This window comes from Panthera leo, chromosome B1 (genome assembly GCF_018350215.1).
Source record: "Panthera leo isolate Ple1 chromosome B1, P.leo_Ple1_pat1.1, whole genome shotgun sequence".
In the NCBI taxonomy this organism is placed as follows: domain Eukaryota; kingdom Metazoa; phylum Chordata; class Mammalia; order Carnivora; family Felidae; genus Panthera; species Panthera leo.
In genome coordinates, this window is record NC_056682.1 from 203,833,009 (window position 1) to 203,853,419 (window position 20,411).

The 20,411-nt window shown below is 58.0% G+C and overlaps 1 protein-coding gene across 4 annotated transcripts in view; it reads left to right on the plus strand.

Annotated features, from left to right (window-relative positions):
* The window catches only part of LETM1 (leucine zipper and EF-hand containing transmembrane protein 1), a 37,567-nt gene that overhangs the window by 13,354 nt on the left and 3,802 nt on the right, over positions 1–20,411 (plus strand). For 2 of the 4 annotated variants that reach the window (XM_042937107.1, XM_042937110.1), the window contains 8 exons: positions 5,460–5,603; positions 6,178–6,315; positions 6,972–7,175; positions 13,877–13,996; positions 15,260–15,391; positions 15,733–15,876; positions 16,451–16,585; positions 19,406–19,540. In XM_042937107.1, coding sequence (XP_042793041.1) covers positions 5,460–5,603; positions 6,178–6,315; positions 6,972–7,175; positions 13,877–13,996; positions 15,260–15,391; positions 15,733–15,876; positions 16,451–16,585; positions 19,406–19,540 — 1,152 coding nt within the window. The remainder of the gene's footprint in view (positions 1–5,459; positions 5,604–6,177; positions 6,316–6,971; positions 7,176–13,876; positions 13,997–15,259; positions 15,392–15,732; positions 15,877–16,450; positions 16,586–19,405; positions 19,541–20,411) is intronic. The other 2 variants (XM_042937108.1, XM_042937109.1) reach the window with 2 other exon arrangements.

Sequence of the window (20,411 nt, forward strand, 5' to 3'; positions counted from 1 at the left end):
CCCCAGCGAGAGGTCCCAGCGAGAGGCCCCAGCGAGAGGTCCCAGGGAGAGGTCCCAGTGAGAGGTCCCAGCGAGAGGCCCCAGCGAGAGGCCCCAGCGAGAGGCCCCAGGGAGAGGTCCCAGCGAGAGGCCCCAGCGAGAGGTCCCAGGGAGAGGTCCCAGCGAGAGGCCCCAGGGAGAGGCCCCAGGGAGAGGTCCCAGCGAGAGGTCCCAGGGAGAGGTCCCAGTGTGCATATGGACTTGGCAGTGGTAGCACATGGGAGAGGCTTTGTGGGGCTGTGCTTTCTTCTCCTTGTTTCAGGGCCTTCCAGGTGATTTGAATTTGAACAAAATGTTGGCATATAGAAGAGTGACTCTTACAATTAGGATATTTACAAAGGCAAGCGGTTGTAAAATAATTTGTAGGAGTCATTTAAGTGGAAGATTTGAAATGTGAATTTAACTCTTGCTGTTGTCGTGAAGCAGAATTCACCAAACGTTGGGTTGTTCCCCCCCCAGGGAACGTGAGCTGGGTTTGGACCACTGTGAGACAAGTTAGCTGTACCCCACTGGCGGGGCGTGGTTGCCATGGTGATCCTCAGTCCAGAGGAGGCGCAGTCCAGACACCTGGTGTATGTGCTTGGCCGAGGCTCCAATGGGGCGAAGGTGCCATCTGTGGGATTATGACTGACCACCTCTGAGTCAGAATCCTGCCCAGGCGGAATGATAGGACAGCGCCACGGGGCCTCGATGGCCTCGGATGGCTGGTCCCTTGCCGGCCCTGCCGGCTGGCCCTGGTGCGTCGGGACCAGGGTTGGGTGCCGAGAGCCCCTCGTCCTGGGCAGCAAGGCCGCCCCCTTGCCTGTCATGCAGCGCACGTTCGTGGGGAACCTGGTGCTTTAAACCATTCGTGGACGACCGGTTTCTGAGTGGTGGCTTCCCACATAGCACAGCAGCTCCCTCACTGCGATCAGCTGAAAGTCAGCCCTCCTTAAAAAAAAAATGAAATGTGAATTTAAGGTCACAACTGTTGAATGCATGCTGATCATGTGAAACAGAGAATGACAGAAATGTCTGAGGATTACTGTGGAATAGAAGTACTGGGAAAGTAGTTTTGTGTTATGACCTTGGGCCCCGTGGACCTGCAGGGTTTGGAAGGACTGTTTCTGTCCCCCAGATGCTCACAGCAGAGTCGGCGCACCCTGGAGATGCCTCTCGGTGGCAGTGTGAACGTTGCAGCAGGGAGGATGGAGAAGCAGGGCTGAGGTCTGGTCACGGCGTGCGTCTGTTGACAAGCGTCCGGCGGCCGTGCAGGCAGACTCTGTCCCGTTACCAGCCTGCGTTCGCGCTCAGTTAGCCGAGTGTTCCTTTAGGTGCCTCAGCACCGTGCGGGGGGCTGCAGCCGGGACCTGGCCGGCGCGCTCCCGGGGGCTCTGGGGAGCTGAGGACGGGGGGGCCTTCGGGAAGGGGCTCCTCCTTCCAGAGCTTTCCCAGCACGTGCTTGCTTAAGCTGAAGCACGTCGGAGGGCTGATGGCTTCATCTGCAGCGATGCTCTTGGGACGGTTAAACCGCTCGCAGGTCCTCCTTCGACGCCGGGTATGTGGTTGGGGGTCACCGAGGCTTCTCCGAGGCCCCGCAGTGAGTGTTACGTCCTCAGAGGCTCTGGCTGCACCAGCCTGCTCTCATCTGGTCCTTGACCCCTCCTGTGGTCGAGCCTTGTGCTCCAGCAGATGTGGCAGCAGCGACAGCCTGGTAGCAGTGAGCACACTGGGCCCCCAGCCCTTGGCCTCGCTCCTCCCCACGAGGGGGAACCAGGGCTCCTTGGAGACCGAGCTCAGCAACAGCCGGACAGCAGTGGTACAAGAGGAGGAGCCTGGGTCAGAAAGTAAAGAAAGAACGCGAGCACCTCTGGGCATGGCCGGTGTGGAATAAAACAGATTTCTTGTTTCATTTCTTTCAACAGCGTTGTGCAGTTTCTTTTTTTCTTAACGTTATTATAAATAGGTTTTTTTGTTATAAAATAAACAACCTAAAATTTACCCTTTGAGCCATTTTGAGGTCTGTGCTTCTGCGGCACTGAGGACCTTCCCAGTGTCGTGAACGTCCCTACCACCCATCTCCAGAACCCTGCCGTCTCCCCAGACTGAAACTCTGCCCCCGTTGCACACTCACTCTGCACCCCCTTCCGCCAGCCCGACACCCACCACCTCCCTTCTGTCTCCGTGATCTGACTCCCCTGGGGCCTCACGTAAGGGAGGTCACAGAGCATCCGTCCCTTCGTAACTGGCTAATTGCACTTGGTCTACTCGGAGTTCACCCGTGTGGCGGCAGGCGGCAGGCGGCAGGAGTCCTCTTTTGAGGCTGAGGCTGAGTAGCACTCCATTGGGTGGACGGACCACACTTTCTCACCTGTCCATGAGTCACGGACACTGGGTTTCTTCCGTCTTTTGGCTCGTGTGGGTGAACAGAGCTTTTAAAATTTCGGTCTCCGTGTGTTGATTGCTAGTACAGGTGACCCTTGAACAACACAAGTTCGAACTGTGTGGGTCCATCTCTATGTGGGTTTATTTTTTATAAATACACGAACAAGGAAAAAATATGAAAACGTATACGCTACTATAAATGTACTTTCTCTTAAGATTTTCTTAACGTTTCCTTTTGTCTGGCCTTATTGAAAGAATGCAGCATATGATACCTACAACATACAAAGTGTGTGTTAATTGTTTACATATCGCTAAGGATTGTCGTCAACAGTAGGCTATTAGGCTCTTAGTAGTTAAGCTTTGGGGGGATCCAAATTTACGCGAGGATTTTTGACTGTATGGGAGAGTCAGTGCCCCTAACCCTGTATTGTTCAAGGGTCCATCGTATATAGAAATACAACTAATTTTTACGAAGCTTTTTTAAATGTTTGTTTATTTTGAGAGAGAGGGGGAGAGAATCCCAAGCAGGCTCCGTGCTGTCTGTGGAGAGCCTGACGTAGGCCTCGAACTCACAAACTGTGAGATCATGACCTGAGCCAAAATCAAGAGTCGGACACTCAGCTGACTGGGCCACCCAGGTGCCCCCACAACTGATTTTCATATATTGATCTTAAATCTTGCAGAGTCACCAGAGACGGTTGTTCTGGGATCTTTTTTGTTTCTTTGTTACTGTTTCTAAAGATTTCACATTTGTTTTGTAAACATTTGTTTTCCCATTTTTGTGAGCATTTGTAATCTTTTGTAAAGATTAACATTTTTTAAAAAAACATGTATTTTGAGAGAGAGAGAGAACGAGAGAACGCGAGCGGGGGATGGGCAGAGAGCGGGAGACAGAGGATCCACAGTGGGCTCCGTGCCGACAGCAGAGAGCCTAATGCAGGGCTTGAATTCGTGAACCTCGATATCATGTCTTGACCCCTAAACGTTTTACTTTTAAGTGATCTCTACACCCAACATGGGGCTCGGATTCACAATCCCAAGATCAAGACTCGTATGCTTCGCCAGCTGAGCCAGCCAGGTGCCCCTCTGGTATCTTTTTTGTAAATTCCATCAGAGTTTTTATCAGGAATGGATTTTGGGTTTTGTCAAATGCTTTTTCTGCATCTGTTTAGATGATCATACGGTTTTCCGCTGATTAAATGTTTAAGGTTGTAAGATGAGATTAAAAGGCGAGACCTAACTACATGCCGTCTGCAAGAAACACCCCTTAAATGTGAAGACACAAATAGGGGCGTCGGGGTCGCTCAGCCAGTGGAGGCTGTGACTCTTGATCTTGGGATTGTGAGTTCGAGACCCACGTTGGGTGTAGAGATGGCCTAAAAACAAATCTTAAAAAAAAAAGTAGAGACACAAATAGATTCAAAGTGAAAAAATGGGAGAAGGTAAGTGCTGCTAACGGCAGTCGGAAGAAAGCTGATGTGGCCACCTTAATATCAGACTGAGGTGATTTCATAGCAAAGGTGCCCAGGGATGAAGAAGGTCATCCTGGCATTTAACATTTCATAATGTCAAAGGGGTGCAGTCATCGAAAGGACATAACATGCCTAAGCATTTGTGTGTGTCATGGCAGAAGCCAGATGCCAGAGAATGTCTTCTACGGTCCTGTGTAAGCAAACTTAGAGAAACAAATCGATTTACTGTTTTCCTGGGGCTGAGGGTTGAAATGGCCTGCATAGGGCACTTGATGGTATGATGGCAGTGTGCTAAAGGTGGATTTTGGTGATAGTTTCGCAAGCTGTAAATTTACCAAGAATCATTGAATTACACACTCACAGTGGGTGAATGTCACGGAATGTAAATTCAACCTTGAGAGAACTGCTGAAAAAAAATTAAGGAGGAATGTCAGAAAACACAGACACCAGCTTGAAGGGCCTCTTCTGGGACCATTTGAGCATAAAAGTAAAAATAGTAATAAATTGTAAACAAGTGAAAAAGTACAGGAATCCGTGAGTCTGTTTTGACGACAGATAGAAAAGTGAACGGGCAAGGTTTGTACGTGGGAAGACAGGCTCGAGGTCGGGGTCCCTGTTCCATGACCCTTGGAGCAGAGACTGGTTTGGGAAGAACTGGGGTGAGTGCTGCCCAGGGAGAAGAGCCTCGGGTGTCTCCTCCACAAAGTGCTGGGGAGGGGACCCTCTGGCCCGGTGGTCACAGTGCGCACCACCACGGGGCAGGTGGCTCCCAACTGCCGCGAAGGGCCGCCAGGATCTGGGGAGCGGTGCCCCGGCGGGAACATGCCACTTGACCGTCATAAGTGTCAGAAGAGGCCAAAACGAAGCGTTTCTAGGAATGACCTCACTTTTCCGGAGACGTGTAGTTAACGACAGTGGAAATGCACACCTCGACCGGCACGAGCGTGCATCTCGGTTCCTGTGAGCCTAGGCAGCTTGGGGTCAAAGGTGTTGACTGAGTAGACTGAAGAGAAGGCTGCCTGGGGACCCAGCAGCGAGTGTCCGCTGAATGTCACTCGGGGGCTTTCGATGCTTTCAACTTGTGAACGTCTTCACTGGTGTCAGCAGTAGTGGGGTCACGCCGAGGAAGCGTTGGGTTTTGGCCTAAGTGTTGCCGTGTGGTCAGACCCTCTCGAGAAACAGCCGTGACACTCTCTCTGCGGGCTGTTTGTGGCGGGCGGTGTGGCCACAGCCTTCCCTGGCGACCTCAACCTGCTACTCTCATCTGGCTGGCTTCCGAGTTCAGGGGGCAGCGCGGTGTCTGCGTCAGGCTGTCTCCGCAGAGCGGGACCCCCGGTGGACGGGGCGAGAAGGGATGGGCGGTCCACTCCCCACGCCGGCTTCCGCCCCTCCTAGCCTTTCTGAAGGCTGTCTTCCCGCGGTGTGGACGCTGGAGAAACAGATGCCTTTCGGGAGCAGCGTGCTGGGCTGTCGGGACTTAGCGCCCTCGCCGACCCCCGTCGGGCTTGAGCTGCCGTCGCGCCCCTGACGGTCGTTGTGAGCGGTGTTGACGCCTCACCCCTGCTCCCTTCCGCCTTTTCCCAGTTTCTCCGGATATGCGCTGACCTCTTTCGCCTGGTCCCCTTCCTGGTCTTTGTGGTGGTGCCGTTCATGGAGTTCCTGCTCCCTGTCGCCGTGAAGCTCTTCCCCAACATGTTGCCGTCCACGTTCGAGACCCAGTCCATCAAGGTGACGGGGCGTCGGGGCCGTGAGCTCGTTTCAGAGCAAATTTGGACGTAGTTACGACATCCGCGTTGTTTGTGACTGACGTTCAGATGGTCGATGGTTTTGAAGTTGTATGTTTTCTTCCTAACTTGGTCATGCTGTGCTGTGATTAGTAGACGGTGGGTTACGGAGTTGTTTTTCTTTGAATGTGTTTTAAAGTACGGTTTCTGTAGCCCACTGTCCTTCAGGCCACGGGGAGAGGCCGCCCGTGGGCGGTGCGACCTGCGGAGGGCAGGGCCCATCTGCTGTCCCCGCAGTCACAGCGTTGTTTCACTCACGGCCCACCGGCCAACCCACGAAGCTTAAAGCTTCAGCGGCCGGTCCCTGCCCTGAGGGGCCCCACGACTGTCTTCTCAGGCCCGAACTGGAAGCGCAAGTCTGGGAAGGCACAGTCCCCGGGGGGAGCGCGCCCCGCGCCGCTCGGGAAAGTGCGGGAGGTGCCGGGCTGAGGGGTAAAGCGGACCCCGTGCTGGGTGGAAGCAGGCGGGGGCCGGGGTGCGGGCCAGGGGAGGGTAGCACCCCCTCTTTGACCTCACAGGAGGAGAGGCTGAAGAAGGAGCTGCGGGTCAAGCTGGAGCTGGCCAAGTTCCTCCAGGACACCATCGAGGAGATGGCCCTGAAGAACAAGGCAGCCAAGGGGAATGCCACCAAAGACTTCTCCGTGTTTTTCCAGAAGGTGCTGTGATGCTTCAGAGCCCTGGGGGCCTCAGCCCTGTGGTCCCGAGTGCCGGGTAGAGCCTCAGGGCCACCCCGTCTTACATAGGGGCGCGCCTCCCGTCCCTCTTGTTCACTGGTCTGCGGGATGCGGGAGTGGAGCCCCCAGTTGGCCGTGGGCTGGTGCCCTAGGGGGTTTAACCCTGCTGGGGATGTTGGTTGGGCCTGCTGTCCTGAGCTTGCTGACATCAGAATTATTTGCCTGTGGCTCCGTACTTTGCAGCAGCCCCAGGGGAGGCAGAGTTCAGTAGATTCGGAACTAAGACCCTGCCGTTGTGACGAGCTGGGGGGCCAGGCTGGGGGGAGGAGGGGATGGGCCCCGAGGCTGCTCCACAGCCACAGCCACAGCCACGGCTCTGCTGGCATGGGCGGGAAGGGTCCACGAGCGGGAAGGGGGCTGGAAGCTGCAGGGAGGCATCACCCCGGGGGAGCCAGTGCTGGCTGGGCGCCTGGCGCCCTCGAGGGGCTGCTCCCCAGGAGGAGCCTGGTGACCAGGGAGATCCGAAGGGGGGTTGTGGATGGTCTGGGGCACTTCCAGCCGGGGCGTGTGGCCCGAGGCCGTGGGCGGTGCTAGGGAGCCCCCCACCCAGTGGGTGGCTCGCTTGGTTGTTCCCACAGATCCGAGAGACCGGCGAGAGACCCAGCAACGAGGAGATCCTGCGTTTTTCCAAGTTGTTCGAGGACGAGCTGACCCTGGACAACCTGACGCGACCGCAGCTGGTGGCCCTGTGCAAGCTGCTGGAGCTGCAGTCCATCGGCACCAACAACTTCCTGCGTTTCCAGCTCACCATGAGGCTGCGCTCCATCAAGGCCGACGACAAGGTGGGCACCCGCACTCGCGACCACCCTCTCCAGGCACCTGGGGCTCCGGTGTCCTGACCGTAGGAGAGGCGGAGTCACCAGCGGTCCTGTCGTTCCCAGATCGCGGCGGTGGGCACTTTGTGCCTCTGCCCACCGTGGCCTGCGTGCACACACCCAGCGTGCGCGTGCGTCTCCTGGAATGACGTTGGAACCGCACGGCCCTTACGGTCTGTCCCCTGGCGTGACATTAGGAGACCTGCCCGTGTCGCTAAGTATTTGTTGAAAAGGTGAATTTTAGTGGTTGCCTGATGTTTCATGGTGTGGACACGTCGTGATTTATTCACCGGTACTTTAGCTAACGTTTTGCCCCCTAAGCAGCGCTGTGATAAACGTCTTTTGGCAGCTCTTTCTGCCCACGGGTCCTGTCCCCGTGCTTTAATAAAATCATCTTCTTGCACCAAAAAACAAAACAGAAGCCACCCTCTTTTGACACAGATTTTTGTTACCGATCTTTGACAGTTTTCATAAGAAGAGTGACCTAGGATTGGGGCTCCTGAGGAAAAGGGCAGGAGGTCAAAAGCAACCACCTTGCTCCTAGGGCTGTGCTGACCGCTGTGTCCCCCCACCGGGCCCGCCCACAGCCCAGCGGCCACACTGCATGTGCCCTCCAGTGTGTTTCCGGGAAGAGCTGCTAAACCTCTCCCTTTTCTCCGAGAGTGCTGCTGGCCCCGGAATCTGCGGCGTCTGCTGGCCGAACAGGCACCTCGGAGGTGTCCGGTCTCTTCTCCCGGCCGCTTCTCTGTGTTCTCGAACGTGCTCATCATAGTTCGTGTCTGACCACTCCAGTAGCTGTGGTCTGTAGGTCTTTTTGTCCTGTTTGCTTTCTCGGGCTGGTTTGCAGTGTCTCCTTCCTGGACCTAGACGTTGTCTGTGGGAAGTTTCCGAGGTTCCAGGCAGGGCCCGCCTGGGTCTGCCCCGCTAGAGAGGGGCCGCTCGGCCTGAGACCACTAGCCACGGATCGGGGCCGGCCCTGCTGCCTCTGGTTTGCTCCCCTGACAGAGTGTGGGCTGCAGCACCCCTGTGTCCCTTCCTCGCGGTGCCCCCTGCGGACCAGAGCCCAGGAGCACCCCCTGCTCTGTGCACATTTCCTGCCCGGCTCCTCGCTTGCGTGCTGCTTAGCCGGACACCCGACGCCAGAGTGTCTCCTGCGCTTCCCTCTCCCTGGGCGGCAGCCTCTTGGCTCTGGCGGGGTGTCTCTGCCTCTGAGCAGGGGCCTTTGGCCTGGACTCTGAGCCTGCGCTACGCGTCGGCAAGTGTCGCTGGGTCCCCAGTGGCTCACACCCCCGTGGTTGCCCCGTCTTTCCCTGTCTGCGTAATCTTGCTGTCCCCGAGCCCTGTTGTGCTAGCTTTCTGGTGCCTCCGAGCCTGTGTCTGTGTTCGTTTCAGCTGGTTTTTCTAGTAGCTGTCAGCAGGGGTGCCGATCTGGCAAAAACCGGCTCCTTGCCGTAGCTGGAAGTGGCAGGCCATCACTGCGGGTTTGTAGGGTTGAAAGGAAGTCCTTCTCCGCTGTGTACGCATTGCATCTCGGAGGGCGCTCGGGACACCCACTCTGTGGGCGTGAGGGGGGCTGGCATGGGCAGTCCTCGGGGGGCCACCTCACTCCCCGGGAGCCTGCGTGTGGCTGCCCCCACCTCAGGAGAGGCAGCTAGGGGCAGGTGGCCCCCGGCTGGAGTCCTGGCCACTCCCTTGCTTTGTGACCTTGGACGAATCACAGCTCAGTGCCTCAGAGCCCTGTGAAACAGAACAGCCTGCCCTGTCAGGAAGGTGGCCTGGGCCTCCGCTGTCCTGGACGTGAAGTAAAAACCAAATACAAGAAGTCTCTGAGAAGTGGGAGAAGATGACCCTGGGACCCCAGGACCAACCAGGTGGGTCTTCGCGCCCTGGTGCTGAAGGAGCGGCCGCTGAGGCTTGCTGATGAGCGCGGACTCCGGAAGCCCTGACGGGCAGGGCTCTTACCAATAGGGTTGTAAGTTCGAGCCCCACGTTGGGTAGAGAGATTATTTAAAACACACACAAAAACAACCCTGAGAAAAGCCTGCTCCCTCTGGCCAGAGGACAGGAAAGGGGCTCTCCAGGGGCGCCTGGGAGGCTCAGTTGGTTAAGCGTCCGACTCTTGATTTTGGCTCAGGTCATGATGTCACGGTTGGTGAGGTCTCTCTCCCTCTCTCTGCCCCTTCCACGCTCGTGCTCTCTCTCTCAAAATAAGTAGATAAACTTTTTTTTTTTTTTTTTTTTTAAGGAAAGGGGCTGGCTAGCAGGACAGAAGGCTTCAGACAGTAACGCTCTACTCCAGCCAGACACTAGAGGAAGTAGTGCCCCTACGGCAGGCGCCGGTGGGTGAGGGCTGAGACCTCCACCCTCTTCAGGATGTCACAACTGGGGTGGCGTCAGGGAAAGCTGACGAGGCTGCTCCTTCCTCCCCGGCGGGTGGTAACGAGCTGCCGCTCCGGCCCCCGAGCTGCCGCTCCGGCCCCCGGGGCACAGTGTCCATAGAGACCAGCAGGGGGCTGGCAGTTCCAAGACCTTCCCTGCACACCCCGTGGGGATGGCGTCCAGAGGCCAGGTGGGGCCAGCCTGCCCCTGGCAGCCCCGGAGGTGCGTGGAGGGCTCCCCGCTACCCCGGCTTCTCTTCTGGGGCTTGGCGGAGGCTGAATGGGGAGCCTGGCAGCAACGAGGCAGCCCCCTGCTTGTTCCAAACTACCACGGGTGTAATTTGTGGGTGTAACCGAGAGGGGGCACAGACAGATCAGCCATCAAAGGGAGCTTGTGACTCACGTTTGCTCTAGAAGCGGGTACAGCCCCTGCTCAGGACTACGTGAGACGCTGATGCCCCTGGGGACCAGGAAGCGGGAGCAAGGGAGGACGTGGGACTCGGCCTTTGTTACTAGTGTGGTCAGAGTGGCCAGCTGCAGTAAGCGACACGCAGGGCTTAGGCTTTGTGTTCGGAGGGCTTGAGAAAGGATTCTCACGTCCCCGTGAGAGGAGCCAAGCAGTGGGGCCAGCCCGGAGACCGGAGGTGAGGAAGCACACAGCAGGCCCAAAGGAGCCGCCTGTGGCGCCTCACCGGGCAGCTAGGGAGTGAGCCGCGTGGAGACACAGCCTCCCAGGAGAAAAGAGGAGGAGACGGGCCCCTGGGGGGCTCAGTCGGTTGGATGTCAGGTCTTGATTTCCGCTCAGGTCATGAGCTCACAATTGGTGAGATCGAGCCCCAGGTCAGCTCCACGCCGTGAGCGCGGGGGGTGCTTGGGATTCTCTCTCTCCCTCCCTGTCTCTGCCCCTCCCCTGCTTGCGCGGTCTCCCTCTAAATACATAAATAAGCATTAAAAAAGAGGAGGAAGAAAAACCAAATGGAAATTTAGAATTGAAAAATACAATCCAAAATAAAAAGCTCAGTGGATGAGCTCTACAGGAGAAAGGAGAGGACAGGAGACAGGATCAGTGAACTTTTAAGATAAAACTGTAGAAATTGCCCGTTTGGGGCACTGGCTGGCTCAGTTGGAGGAGCGTGCCACTTTTTTTTTTTTTTTTTTAATGTTTTATTCATTTTTGAGAGAGAGGGAGACAGAATGTGAGTGGGGAAGGGGCAGAGAGAGAGGGAGACACAGACTCTGAAGCAGGCTCCAGGCTCTGAGCCGTCAGCACAGAGCCCGAGGCGGGGCTCGAACTCACGAACTGTGAGATCACGACCTGAACCGAAGTCAGACGCTTAACTGACTGAGCCACTCAGGTGCCCCAAGGAGTGTGCGACTCTTGATCTGAGGTTGTGAGTTCAAGCCCCACGTTGGGTATAGAGATCACTTAAATAAATAAAAACTTTAAAAAAATCACCCATTTGAACATCTGAGAAAACAGTTAAAAAACAAGCAGGGTTTCAGCCACCTGTGGGACTAGAGGAAAGCATCTAACATACTCGTCATCGGAGTTCTGCAAAGAGGGGAGGGAGGCTAGAGCTGGGAAGGTGCTTGAAGAAATAACTCCTGAACACTTTCCACATTCAGTAAAAGACCTAAGTCAACACATTTTATTTGTATTTTTTAAAGCTTATGTGTTTTGTGAGAGAGAGCATGCACGCATGCACGAGTGTGTGAGCAGGGTAAGGACAGAGAGAGAGAGAATTCCAGGCAGTGTCCGTGCTGTCATCGCATCGCAGAGCCCGACACGGGGCTCAGACTCACAACCTGAGAGACTGTGACCTGAGCTGAAATCGAGAGTAGGATGCACGACCAACTGAGCCACCCGGGTGCCCCTGAGGTCAACACATTTTAGAAGCTGGGTGAACCTCAGGCGGGACCAACCCAAAGAAATCCACACGAAGACCCGTCACCGTGACACTAAGCAGCGCCGAGGACAGGTAATTGTGACGGCAGTGAGCGAGACCGGCGTCTGGCACAGGGAGGGTGACTCCAGGGACAGCACTGTGGCAGCCAGGAGGAGGGAACAGTATTTTTCACATACTGGAAAAAACCTGTCAACTCAGAATCCTGTATCCAGCGAATATCCTCTGAAAAAGAGGGGAGAATCAAGACCTTCTCAGGAGAAGGAAACAGAACGGCCAGCAGCACGTCTGCCCCGCGAGAACCTGGAGGAGGGTCTCTAAACAGGAAGTAATCAACCCTTGAACAACGTGGGGCTTAGGACACTGGGCCCCGCGCTCCCCCGGCACGGTCCCGGCACAGTAGAACTTTCCTTTACGCATGAGTGAAATAAGGTTACAGCGTGTAAGTTAACACAGCTGCAGTCATACCGCGTGGCAAAATAAATTGTCTAGAAGGCAGCAAAAGTCCATGGTGAGTGTGTATAAAAAGGCAGTGTTTACAGTCGCACTTGTTACAGGGTTCTTGGCTCTGTGATGTTTCAAGTTGAGTTCTTAGAAAGAAACAAAATGCCCAAGATTAAAGGGAAAAATACCCAAACCACGTGGATTTGACTCCATTAAAAACGGCAAAGCAGAGGGAGCGTCCTGTTCTCTGTTGCCCCACGGTGGGCCAGCAGGTGGCACAGCCCCGCCCTCCGTGCAGGACATTGGGCTCCCCAGAAACTTAACTGCTGATGGCCTACTATTGACCTGAAGCCTTACCGAGAACATAAACGGTTCATTAGTCCCTATTTTGTGTGTTACGTGTATTCTATACTGTGTTTGTGTAACAAAGTAAGCTAGGGAAAAGAAAACGGACGTTTACAGCACTGCTGTGTCGAGGGACACCTGTGCATAAGTGGACCTGTGGACAGTTTAAGCCCGTGTTGTTCAAAGATCTCTGGAACACGAAGAAGAAAGAAGGTGGTCAGCAAAATATGGGTAAACCCAGTAGACTTTCCTTCTCGTTTGCCTTCTAAAGTCCGTGTGATAGTTGACACAGAAGCATTAAGATGAGCTTAGAGTAGGAGTAGGAGAGTAGAGTAGAGTAGGAGAGAGCTGAGGGGCGTCCGGGGATGAGGTTTCCACATTTCGCTTGGACCCGAACAAGGACGCAGAGGGCGTGCGTCCATCGGTAATACCCAGAGCGACCACCGAAAACGCCATATGAGGAGATAGACTCGGAAGCGCCGTGGAATTCGTGTTTCCCACAGGAAGATGGGGAGAGGGAAAAAAACGAGGTTTTCCATTATAAGCCCACACCGGAAACAGCCCAGTTGTCCTGCGATGGGAGAAGGTCAGCCAGGATGGTCCTACCGTGCAGTGCTAGTTAGCACCCGAAAGAGAAGCCGTTGTTAACGTGCTCGACAGCCTGCAGGAGTCTTCCAGGAATCCCCAGCAGCGTGTGCGTGCGTGCGTGCGACCCCACCCGTGCAACATGCTTCACACACAGACCTGCGCGTGAAGGCTGGATTAGTGGTCGCCACGGGTTCAGGAGGTGCCGATGTGTCTGTAGAAGGACAAGAAGGGTTTTCTGCCATGACCGGCTTGGTGTCCTGCCATCATTCTGGGTATGGTTTTGTCACTATGGTTCGTGAGACGCTACCGCTGGGAGAAACCCTGTCACACCTGCGTGTTGATCTCCAGTCAGCCCGGGATGAGACGCTTCCTTTGGAAAAGGGAAGTGATGGACCCGTCTGCCTCGCGGGGTCGTCGTGAGGTTGAGTGGGGCCGAATGAGGTGGCGGGTGCACCCCTGCGTGGCATCGACCTGGGGCCACTCTGGTTCTTTCTCCTCTCCCCTCCCCTGCCGCCCCTGCACCGTCTCCGCGACATTCTGTGTCTTCTGTCTCCGGGACTCTGGTTTATTTTTCTCCCTTGCGTCACCGTAGTCTCAGGCTGAGGAGGAGGGAGGGGGCTCTGGCTGCGGTCAGGCTCGCCCCGCTCTCCCTCCTTCCTCCTCTGTCCTGAGGATCCTGAGAACCCGTGGCGGGGTGGGGAGGAGAGCCGGGGTGTTCACAAAGAGGCGGCGGAAGAGGAAGGGGGCGCTGAGAGCGAGGAGCCGGGCCTGGGCAGAGGCCGGATCGGTCCTGGCCACCGTGCACTTCCCCGAGGCCCCCGCGCCCCACCGGACAGCCTGGTCACTCCGGACCCGGAGCGGAGGCCTCAGTGGTGGCGATTCGTCCTGTGCTTGGTGAGGCACATCAGGGAAGTGTCTAGCATTCAGACGCTGGGTTCCAAGCGTGTCACATAAGCGCCACCACCTCTGATGACCTTTCCGTGTGTGGTTTGTCGACTTTCTTTTGTAGCTAATCGCCGAGGAAGGGGTGGACAGCCTGAACGTCAAGGAATTGCAGTCAGCGTGTCGGGCACGAGGCATGCGGGCCCTTGGAGTCACAGAGGATCGTCTGAGGGAGCAGCTGAAGCAGGTGCGTGGTTGAGGGGCTTTCCCTTCCGTCGGGCCAGCGTCGATAGGCTTGTTGTGCCAAGACCTCCCCGGGATCCGGTGGCATCAGCCCCCCCCGACCCTGGCTGGGGGTCCGGACGAGGGTGTGGTGACCCTGTCACGTGCCCTGTGTTCACGGCTCTGAATGTTGCCTGGTTTTTCTCCCCTGCTCTTGGTCGATAACGGCCTTACTGTCCCCTTCTGGTCATCTGTGGACAGATGAGGATGAGGTTAACTTCCCTTGAAATTTCAGTCGGTCTCTTAACCGAGGCCAGAGACCTCTGGGTAAATAGGCCCCGGGCCAGCCCACCCCAGGGGCCTCTCTCGGCTGTCTTGACGCCTCTGGCAGCCCGGAGGGCCCTCGATCGGGACCCAGCGGCCAGCTCTGCAGCTGGCATCAGGTTGAGTGGGAGGCGACATTCCGCGTTCACAGCGATTCAGCTGTCGCGTCCGAAGACATATGGCGTGTCCGGTGCCGGCCGGCACCCTCCTTGGCGGTTCCCCTCCGCGTGTAGACGGATATATGTCAGTACCCGCTTCTCCTTCGACACAAGCGGTGTTTGTTATGTGGCCCCCAGACGGAGCCTTCTCTGGGCGGTGAGTCTCCCCGTGTCTTCCCCCACGCGTGCCTGGGATTGTGTCCAGTCTTCTCTGAGCACGCTCAGGACACGTGTGAGTGTGGGCGCTGCCCCCACGGCGCTGTCGGGGATCCGAGTGTTTGTGCGTCTTCCTTCTTGTCCCACCTCCCGTCCTGCGTCCAGATAGTGTCCACACATGTTCATGGGCTTCCTTATCACTTTGAAGGTCGTCTTTGTATCGCGAAACAGCCGTAAGCAGTGCGGGCGCTCGGCAGGCATGCGGGGCCCTGAGGGCCTCATGAGGCCACGGGTGCTACCGTTGTGGTTCATTTTTTTTTTACGTGACTTCTAAGTGAAGAGCTTCGGTAACAGAGTCTGGGCGTCTCGCTCAATTTCTTCTGAGCCCGGCCGCCATGCCGTGTGGCATCTCGTGCTTGACTCCCTGAGGGCGGGCGGCAGGTCGTAAGAGGCAGCGGTAGGTGGGCGTGGTGGAACTTGAGGACCCCCGTTCTCGGGAGAACTTCCTTCGGCGACTCGGTGCACCCACCCACTCGCGTCCTCCTCCCCCATCAAGCCAGAACAGAGACGACCGTTCCAGGGTCCGGGTCCCAGGTTAGGCAGACGGGGCGCGGCCAGTGGGTGAGTCTGTCTCGAACCCCCGATTGCAGTGGCTGGAGCTGCACCTTCATCAGGAGATCCCCACGTCCCTGCTCATCCTGTCCCGGGCCATGTACCTCCCCGACACCCTCTCGCCCGCCGACCAGCTCAAGTCCACGCTGCAGACGCTCCCGGAGATCGTGGTGCGTACCGCCTTCTGCGGCTCACTCCGGAAGGGGCCCTCTCGCTTCTGGGGGGAGCAGCTGCAGACAAGGCCCCCTCCTCGGCCAGGGCAGCCCTTGGATCCACCCCCCCTGCTTCTCTCTCGTCGCATCTTTTCTCTGAACATCGAGGACTCCGGTGGTGTGTGCAGAGGGTGACCCTTGGCCGCCTGGTGGCCTTTGCCCGCGGCTGGGGTCCCCGCGGTGTGATCCATTCCCCTCGGAAGCCCGGACGGCGGCCCCTCTCAGAAACACAGGCTGGGGGCAGGGTGCTGTGTGAGCCTCTCCGGCATCCCCCCCTCACAGGTGTCCCCTCTCTGAAGGCGAAAGAAGCGCAGGTGAAGGCGGCCGAGGTGGAGGGCGAGCAGGTGGACAACAAGGCGAAGCTGGAGGCCACCCTGCAGGAGGAGGCGGCCATCCGGCAGGAGCACCGGGAGAAGGAGCTGCGCAGACTCTCAGAGGCGGCGGTGAGCGGCCAGCAGGGCCCCTGGACCCGCCCAGAGAGGGGGCCGCATGGAGCGGGGGACAGGCCGCAGCTGGTCTTCCGGCCTTCCCAGAGACTGCTGGTGGACCGGGTCCGGGTCCCTACGGTCCGCCTCCTTGGTCCTTCCTGGAGCCGTCGGGTGGCACAGCGGACGCAGGGGTGCTCGGGGCGGGGGGGCCGCGGCTCTGAAGTGGGGGCAGGACCTGGCTGGCAGGTCACGTGGGCCTTGAGGTGTCTCCTCTGGAAGGTGCGGGCAGCTTCCCAGAGCTGTCAGGGCAGGGCCGAGGATGGAATCAGACTCCGTAGCCGCTTTACACAGGGGCCTTGGTTGACCTGGGAAACGCCAGCGCCCAGCCCCCCGGGCCGCGTCACTGCACCTGTTGGGGTCCCGCCGCGAAGCCCACAGAAGGCGCGTCACCTGCTGCTGGTTGACAGGTTCTTACAGCGCCCGCCAGCTCGGAGCAGGCCTGTTGAGAGCGCGCCCCTAGCCTGGGCCGGTGTGGACGCCTCGGGACGGCGGCCAGAGGCACTGAGCTGGCAGTGGTCTTGCATTTCAGAAGGAAGCAGAGCCGGACGTGACGGCAGAGGCCGTCCCTGGGAGGCCTGTGGCCGAGCTGCAGCCAGAAGTGTCTGAGGTGACTCTGCCGTCAGAGGCCCTGAAGGACCCCGCCCCCGTCCTGGAAGGCTCAAAGGTAACCGCGTACGCGCCCCCTCCCCCCCTCCCCCCCCAGGGGTGGAGGCTGTGTGGGAGCTCAACCGGAGGGTGAAGGGGGGCTGGCTTGTGCAGCAGGGGCTCCTGAGGAGACAGGGCCACGGGGGTCACGGCCTGGCTTTGGACAATAGTAGGTAGCTGTGGGGCAAGGAGGTGAGGCCGCAGGTTGGCGATGTTTCTGGGAGGCCCAGTGTGGTGTGAGAAGAGCCAGCTGGGCTCCAGGCTTTGGGCCTGAGCACCTGGAAGGTCGAGGCATCCATTACTTAGCACCCCCTCCTCCCAGCCCTCTGTACCCCGAGTGTCAGGGCCCCCCATGCCTGGAGGCAGGTCCACAGGCCCTTTTATTGGCTGGGCTGTGCAGTGGGAGGGCCCGCCTGCTGTCACCTGTCCCATCCCCTCCCCTGCCCCAGTCTGATGTGCTGTGCATCCTAGGGGTTCTTCTCAGGGTGGCCTCACTGTCCTGTCTGTAGCCCCCTCCCCTTGTGGGACGCCTTCCGTCTTGATCTCCCAGGAGTCAGGTAGACAGATGGCGGAGGAGGAGTGAGGCCCGGGCAGCAGATCCATGTTGGGGGATTTCAAGCAGGGTCCCAGGTGGCCTCCAGGTCCAGAGGTCAGAAGAGACGGGGCTGTGGAGGCCCCGCTTCTGCGGTCCGACACGTTGACGCCTGGGTAGAGGGGGCTGCGTCCAGGGGAGGGTGGGCCTTGTCAGGGGTATTGAGGGTCTGGTGGGGGAGGCCTGAAGACTGACTCCAAATGGGTAGGGGGAGGTGGTCTGTGGCCTTGGCGGGAGCAGTTTGGAGCAGAGGTGGCAGGAAAGGCCCCCTGGGGTGTCTCAGCCTTCTCCAGGCCTTCGGGGGGGGGGGGGCGCTGGAGCAGGTGGCAGGGAGGCCTGGGGCTCAGGGCAGACCTCTGCTGGGGGGTGGGGACAGTGGTGGGGAGGGAGGCCAAGGCCATCCTGGACCTAGGAGACAGATGGAAGCAGACCTGTGGCGGTATTGGCACATCGGGTGGGGGACAGGGGCGGGGAGAGAGGGTCCCAAGAACTTGGCCAAGCTGGCCTCAAAGGGTGACCCAGGGAAGGGTCAGGGCCAGGGCCCGAGGTGTCAGGGTTGTTTTTAAGGTGGGGCAAGGCGGGGATGTAGACAGCTGAGCAGAGATGGAACGCGGCTGGGCCCACGTGGTTCAGGAGGAAGGAGGCACCTGTCATTAAGTCCAGCGGGAGTGCCCGGCTGTCTTCACGGAAGCGGATGCACCCCACTTCCAGCGGATTAAAGACCTAAGTGTGGAAAAACGTTTAGGAGTCTCAGGAGAACTAGGGCTTAACGAGGATTTCTTAGCAAGAAGCACAAACCTTTAAAAAAATTAAGTGAAGGACCTTTCTTCCCCAGAAAGATGCCGTAAAGAGTGGGTGGAACAAGTGGCTTGTCCCCTCTTGCAGTGCGGCCCTGTAGGTTTTAGCGGCGCTGTCTGCGGGGCCCGGATGGAGAACCCTCACGGCTCTCCCTCAGCGCAGAAATCGAGCTTGTGCCGAGAGCCTTTCCACGGAGAAACCCAGGCCCACGTGGCTTCACAGGCGAGGCTCCTGTGAGTCCAAATGTGTAGGGAAGGGGTCCCACACAGACTGCTTGCAGAAAGCGAAGGGGGGTCGTTTCCTCGCTCACTGCGGCGAGCATCGGCAGCATCAGCCAACACCAGGTCCGCAGGAGAAGCCTTCGGAACCGCGTCCTTTGTGAACACGGTGTGAAAGTTGTCGGCAGACATGCAGCGGGTCCCTTGCATCTGTTCTGTGAAAAGGATAACCGTGGTCTCGGGGGGCTTGTCCGGGAACACGGCACAGTGGCAAGACGCTGAGGGGAAAAGCCACAGACGATCATCTCTGTAAATGCGGAAGTACTTCACAGAATCCAGCCTCTTGCTGATTAAAAACACACTTCTCGGCCAGTGGAGGGGAACCCTCTCACCCCAGTGAGGACATCTGCAGGGATGCCGCGGCCGGCATGGCCCCTGGCGAGGGCGCCCACTTATGCTACGCACCGTGCAGAGGTTGTGGCCAGGACACCTAGGCAAGAAAAAATAAAACCACTCCGTCAAAAGGAAGAAATGAAACTGCCTGTTCACAGACGGTGTGAGCAGCTACAAATCAGCCGTGTCCTCTGTACTGGTGATGAGCAGTGGGGTCGAAATTTCAAAGAGTGTATCATTTCCAGCCCCTAAAGTGAACTACTAGGGAGAAATTTGACCTGTACATTGAATGCTGTAAAGTGTTGAGATTGATTACCTGAATCAGATTTCCTGCGCTCGTAGATGCGTGCGAGGTGTTAGTTCTCCAACCGATGTACAGATTCAGAACCATCAAAATCCCAGTAGGCTTTTTGTTGACACAGACAGACGTCTTCTAAGACGTCTGTGGAAGCTCAAAGGAGCTACAATATAAAACGGTGGGTGAGCGCGCTGGGTAGGTGCTCCGGATGGGATACTGTTCAGCACTTGAAAGGCGTGAGACAGCGCGGGGTCTCCCACTCAGAAGGAGAGCGAGGGCACGTGTGCAGGAGCTCGCTCTCTGGGACCTGCTCCGCGTGTGACCCCCGGGGTTTTGGGGTGGCCGATGGTTTCCTGAGTGCGCGTGCACGTCGGATCCACGCTCGGGGCGCGCCCGGGCACCGTGGGCGGTGAGCGCGGGCCCTGCGCGTCTCTGCTGGCCTCTGCCCACCGCGGTGGGAGCAGACTCTCCGGCGGGGTGGAGGGGGAAGGGCTTTCCTTCGACCGGGTTTTCCCTGGTGTGCCTTTGTTTTCTCCACAGGAAGAGGAAATAACGAAAGAGGAAATCGACATCATCAGCAATGCCTGCTCGAAGCTGAAAGAGCAGAAGTCGTCCCTGACCAAGGAGAAGGAGGAGCTGGAGCTGCTGAAGGAAGATGTGCAGGACTACAGCGAGGTGGGCGGGGCCGCCAGGTGGGGGGGGTCAGATGAGGGGGTGCCAGGTGGGCGGGGCCGCCAGGTGGGGGCGTGCAGCAGCGGAAGCAGGACTACAGCGAGGTGGGCGGGGCCGCCAGGTGTGGGGGGGGGTCAGATGAGGGGGTGCCAGGTGGGCGGGGCCGCCAGGTGGGGGCGTGCAGCAGCGGAAGCAGGACTACAGCGAGGTGGGCGGGGCCGCCAGGTGTGGGGGGGGTCAGATGAGGGGGTGCCAGGTGGGCGGGGCCGCCAGGTGGGGGGGGTCAGATGAGGGGGTGCCAGGTGGGCGGGGCCGCCAGGTGGGGGCGTGCAGCAGCGGAAGCAGGACTACAGTGAGGTGGGCGGGGCCGCCAGATGTGGGGGGGGTCAGATGAGGGGGTGCCAGGTGGGCGGGGCCGCCAGGTGGGGGCGTGCAGCAGCGGAAGCAGGACTACAGCGAGGTGGGCGGGGCCGCCAGGTGAGGGGGTGGGGGCCGCTCCACAGACCTGGACCGGGAAAGAAATCCCAGGGTGCTCGGTACCCCTTCTGGTCCACGACTGATGAACGGCACCTGTTCCAGTCCTGCGGTGCTGGCCGTCCACCCTCCTCGTCCACAGGGGCCTGCCCCTTGTGGTTTCTAAAGGCACGTGAGGGATGGGATAAAAAGCCTGGTCGTTTGATAAAGGAAATCTTAGTTTCATTCACATTTCCCGGAAAGAGATTTCTTTGTTACGTACGCTTTGTGTGTGTGTGTGTGTGTGTGTGTGTGTGTGTGTGTTTCTAAGGAAAACATGTTTGTTTTCTCAATATTACTTTCTAATCTGCTTTCAAAGAGCTGTGTTTTGGGGCACCTGGCTGGCTCAGTTGGTGGAGTG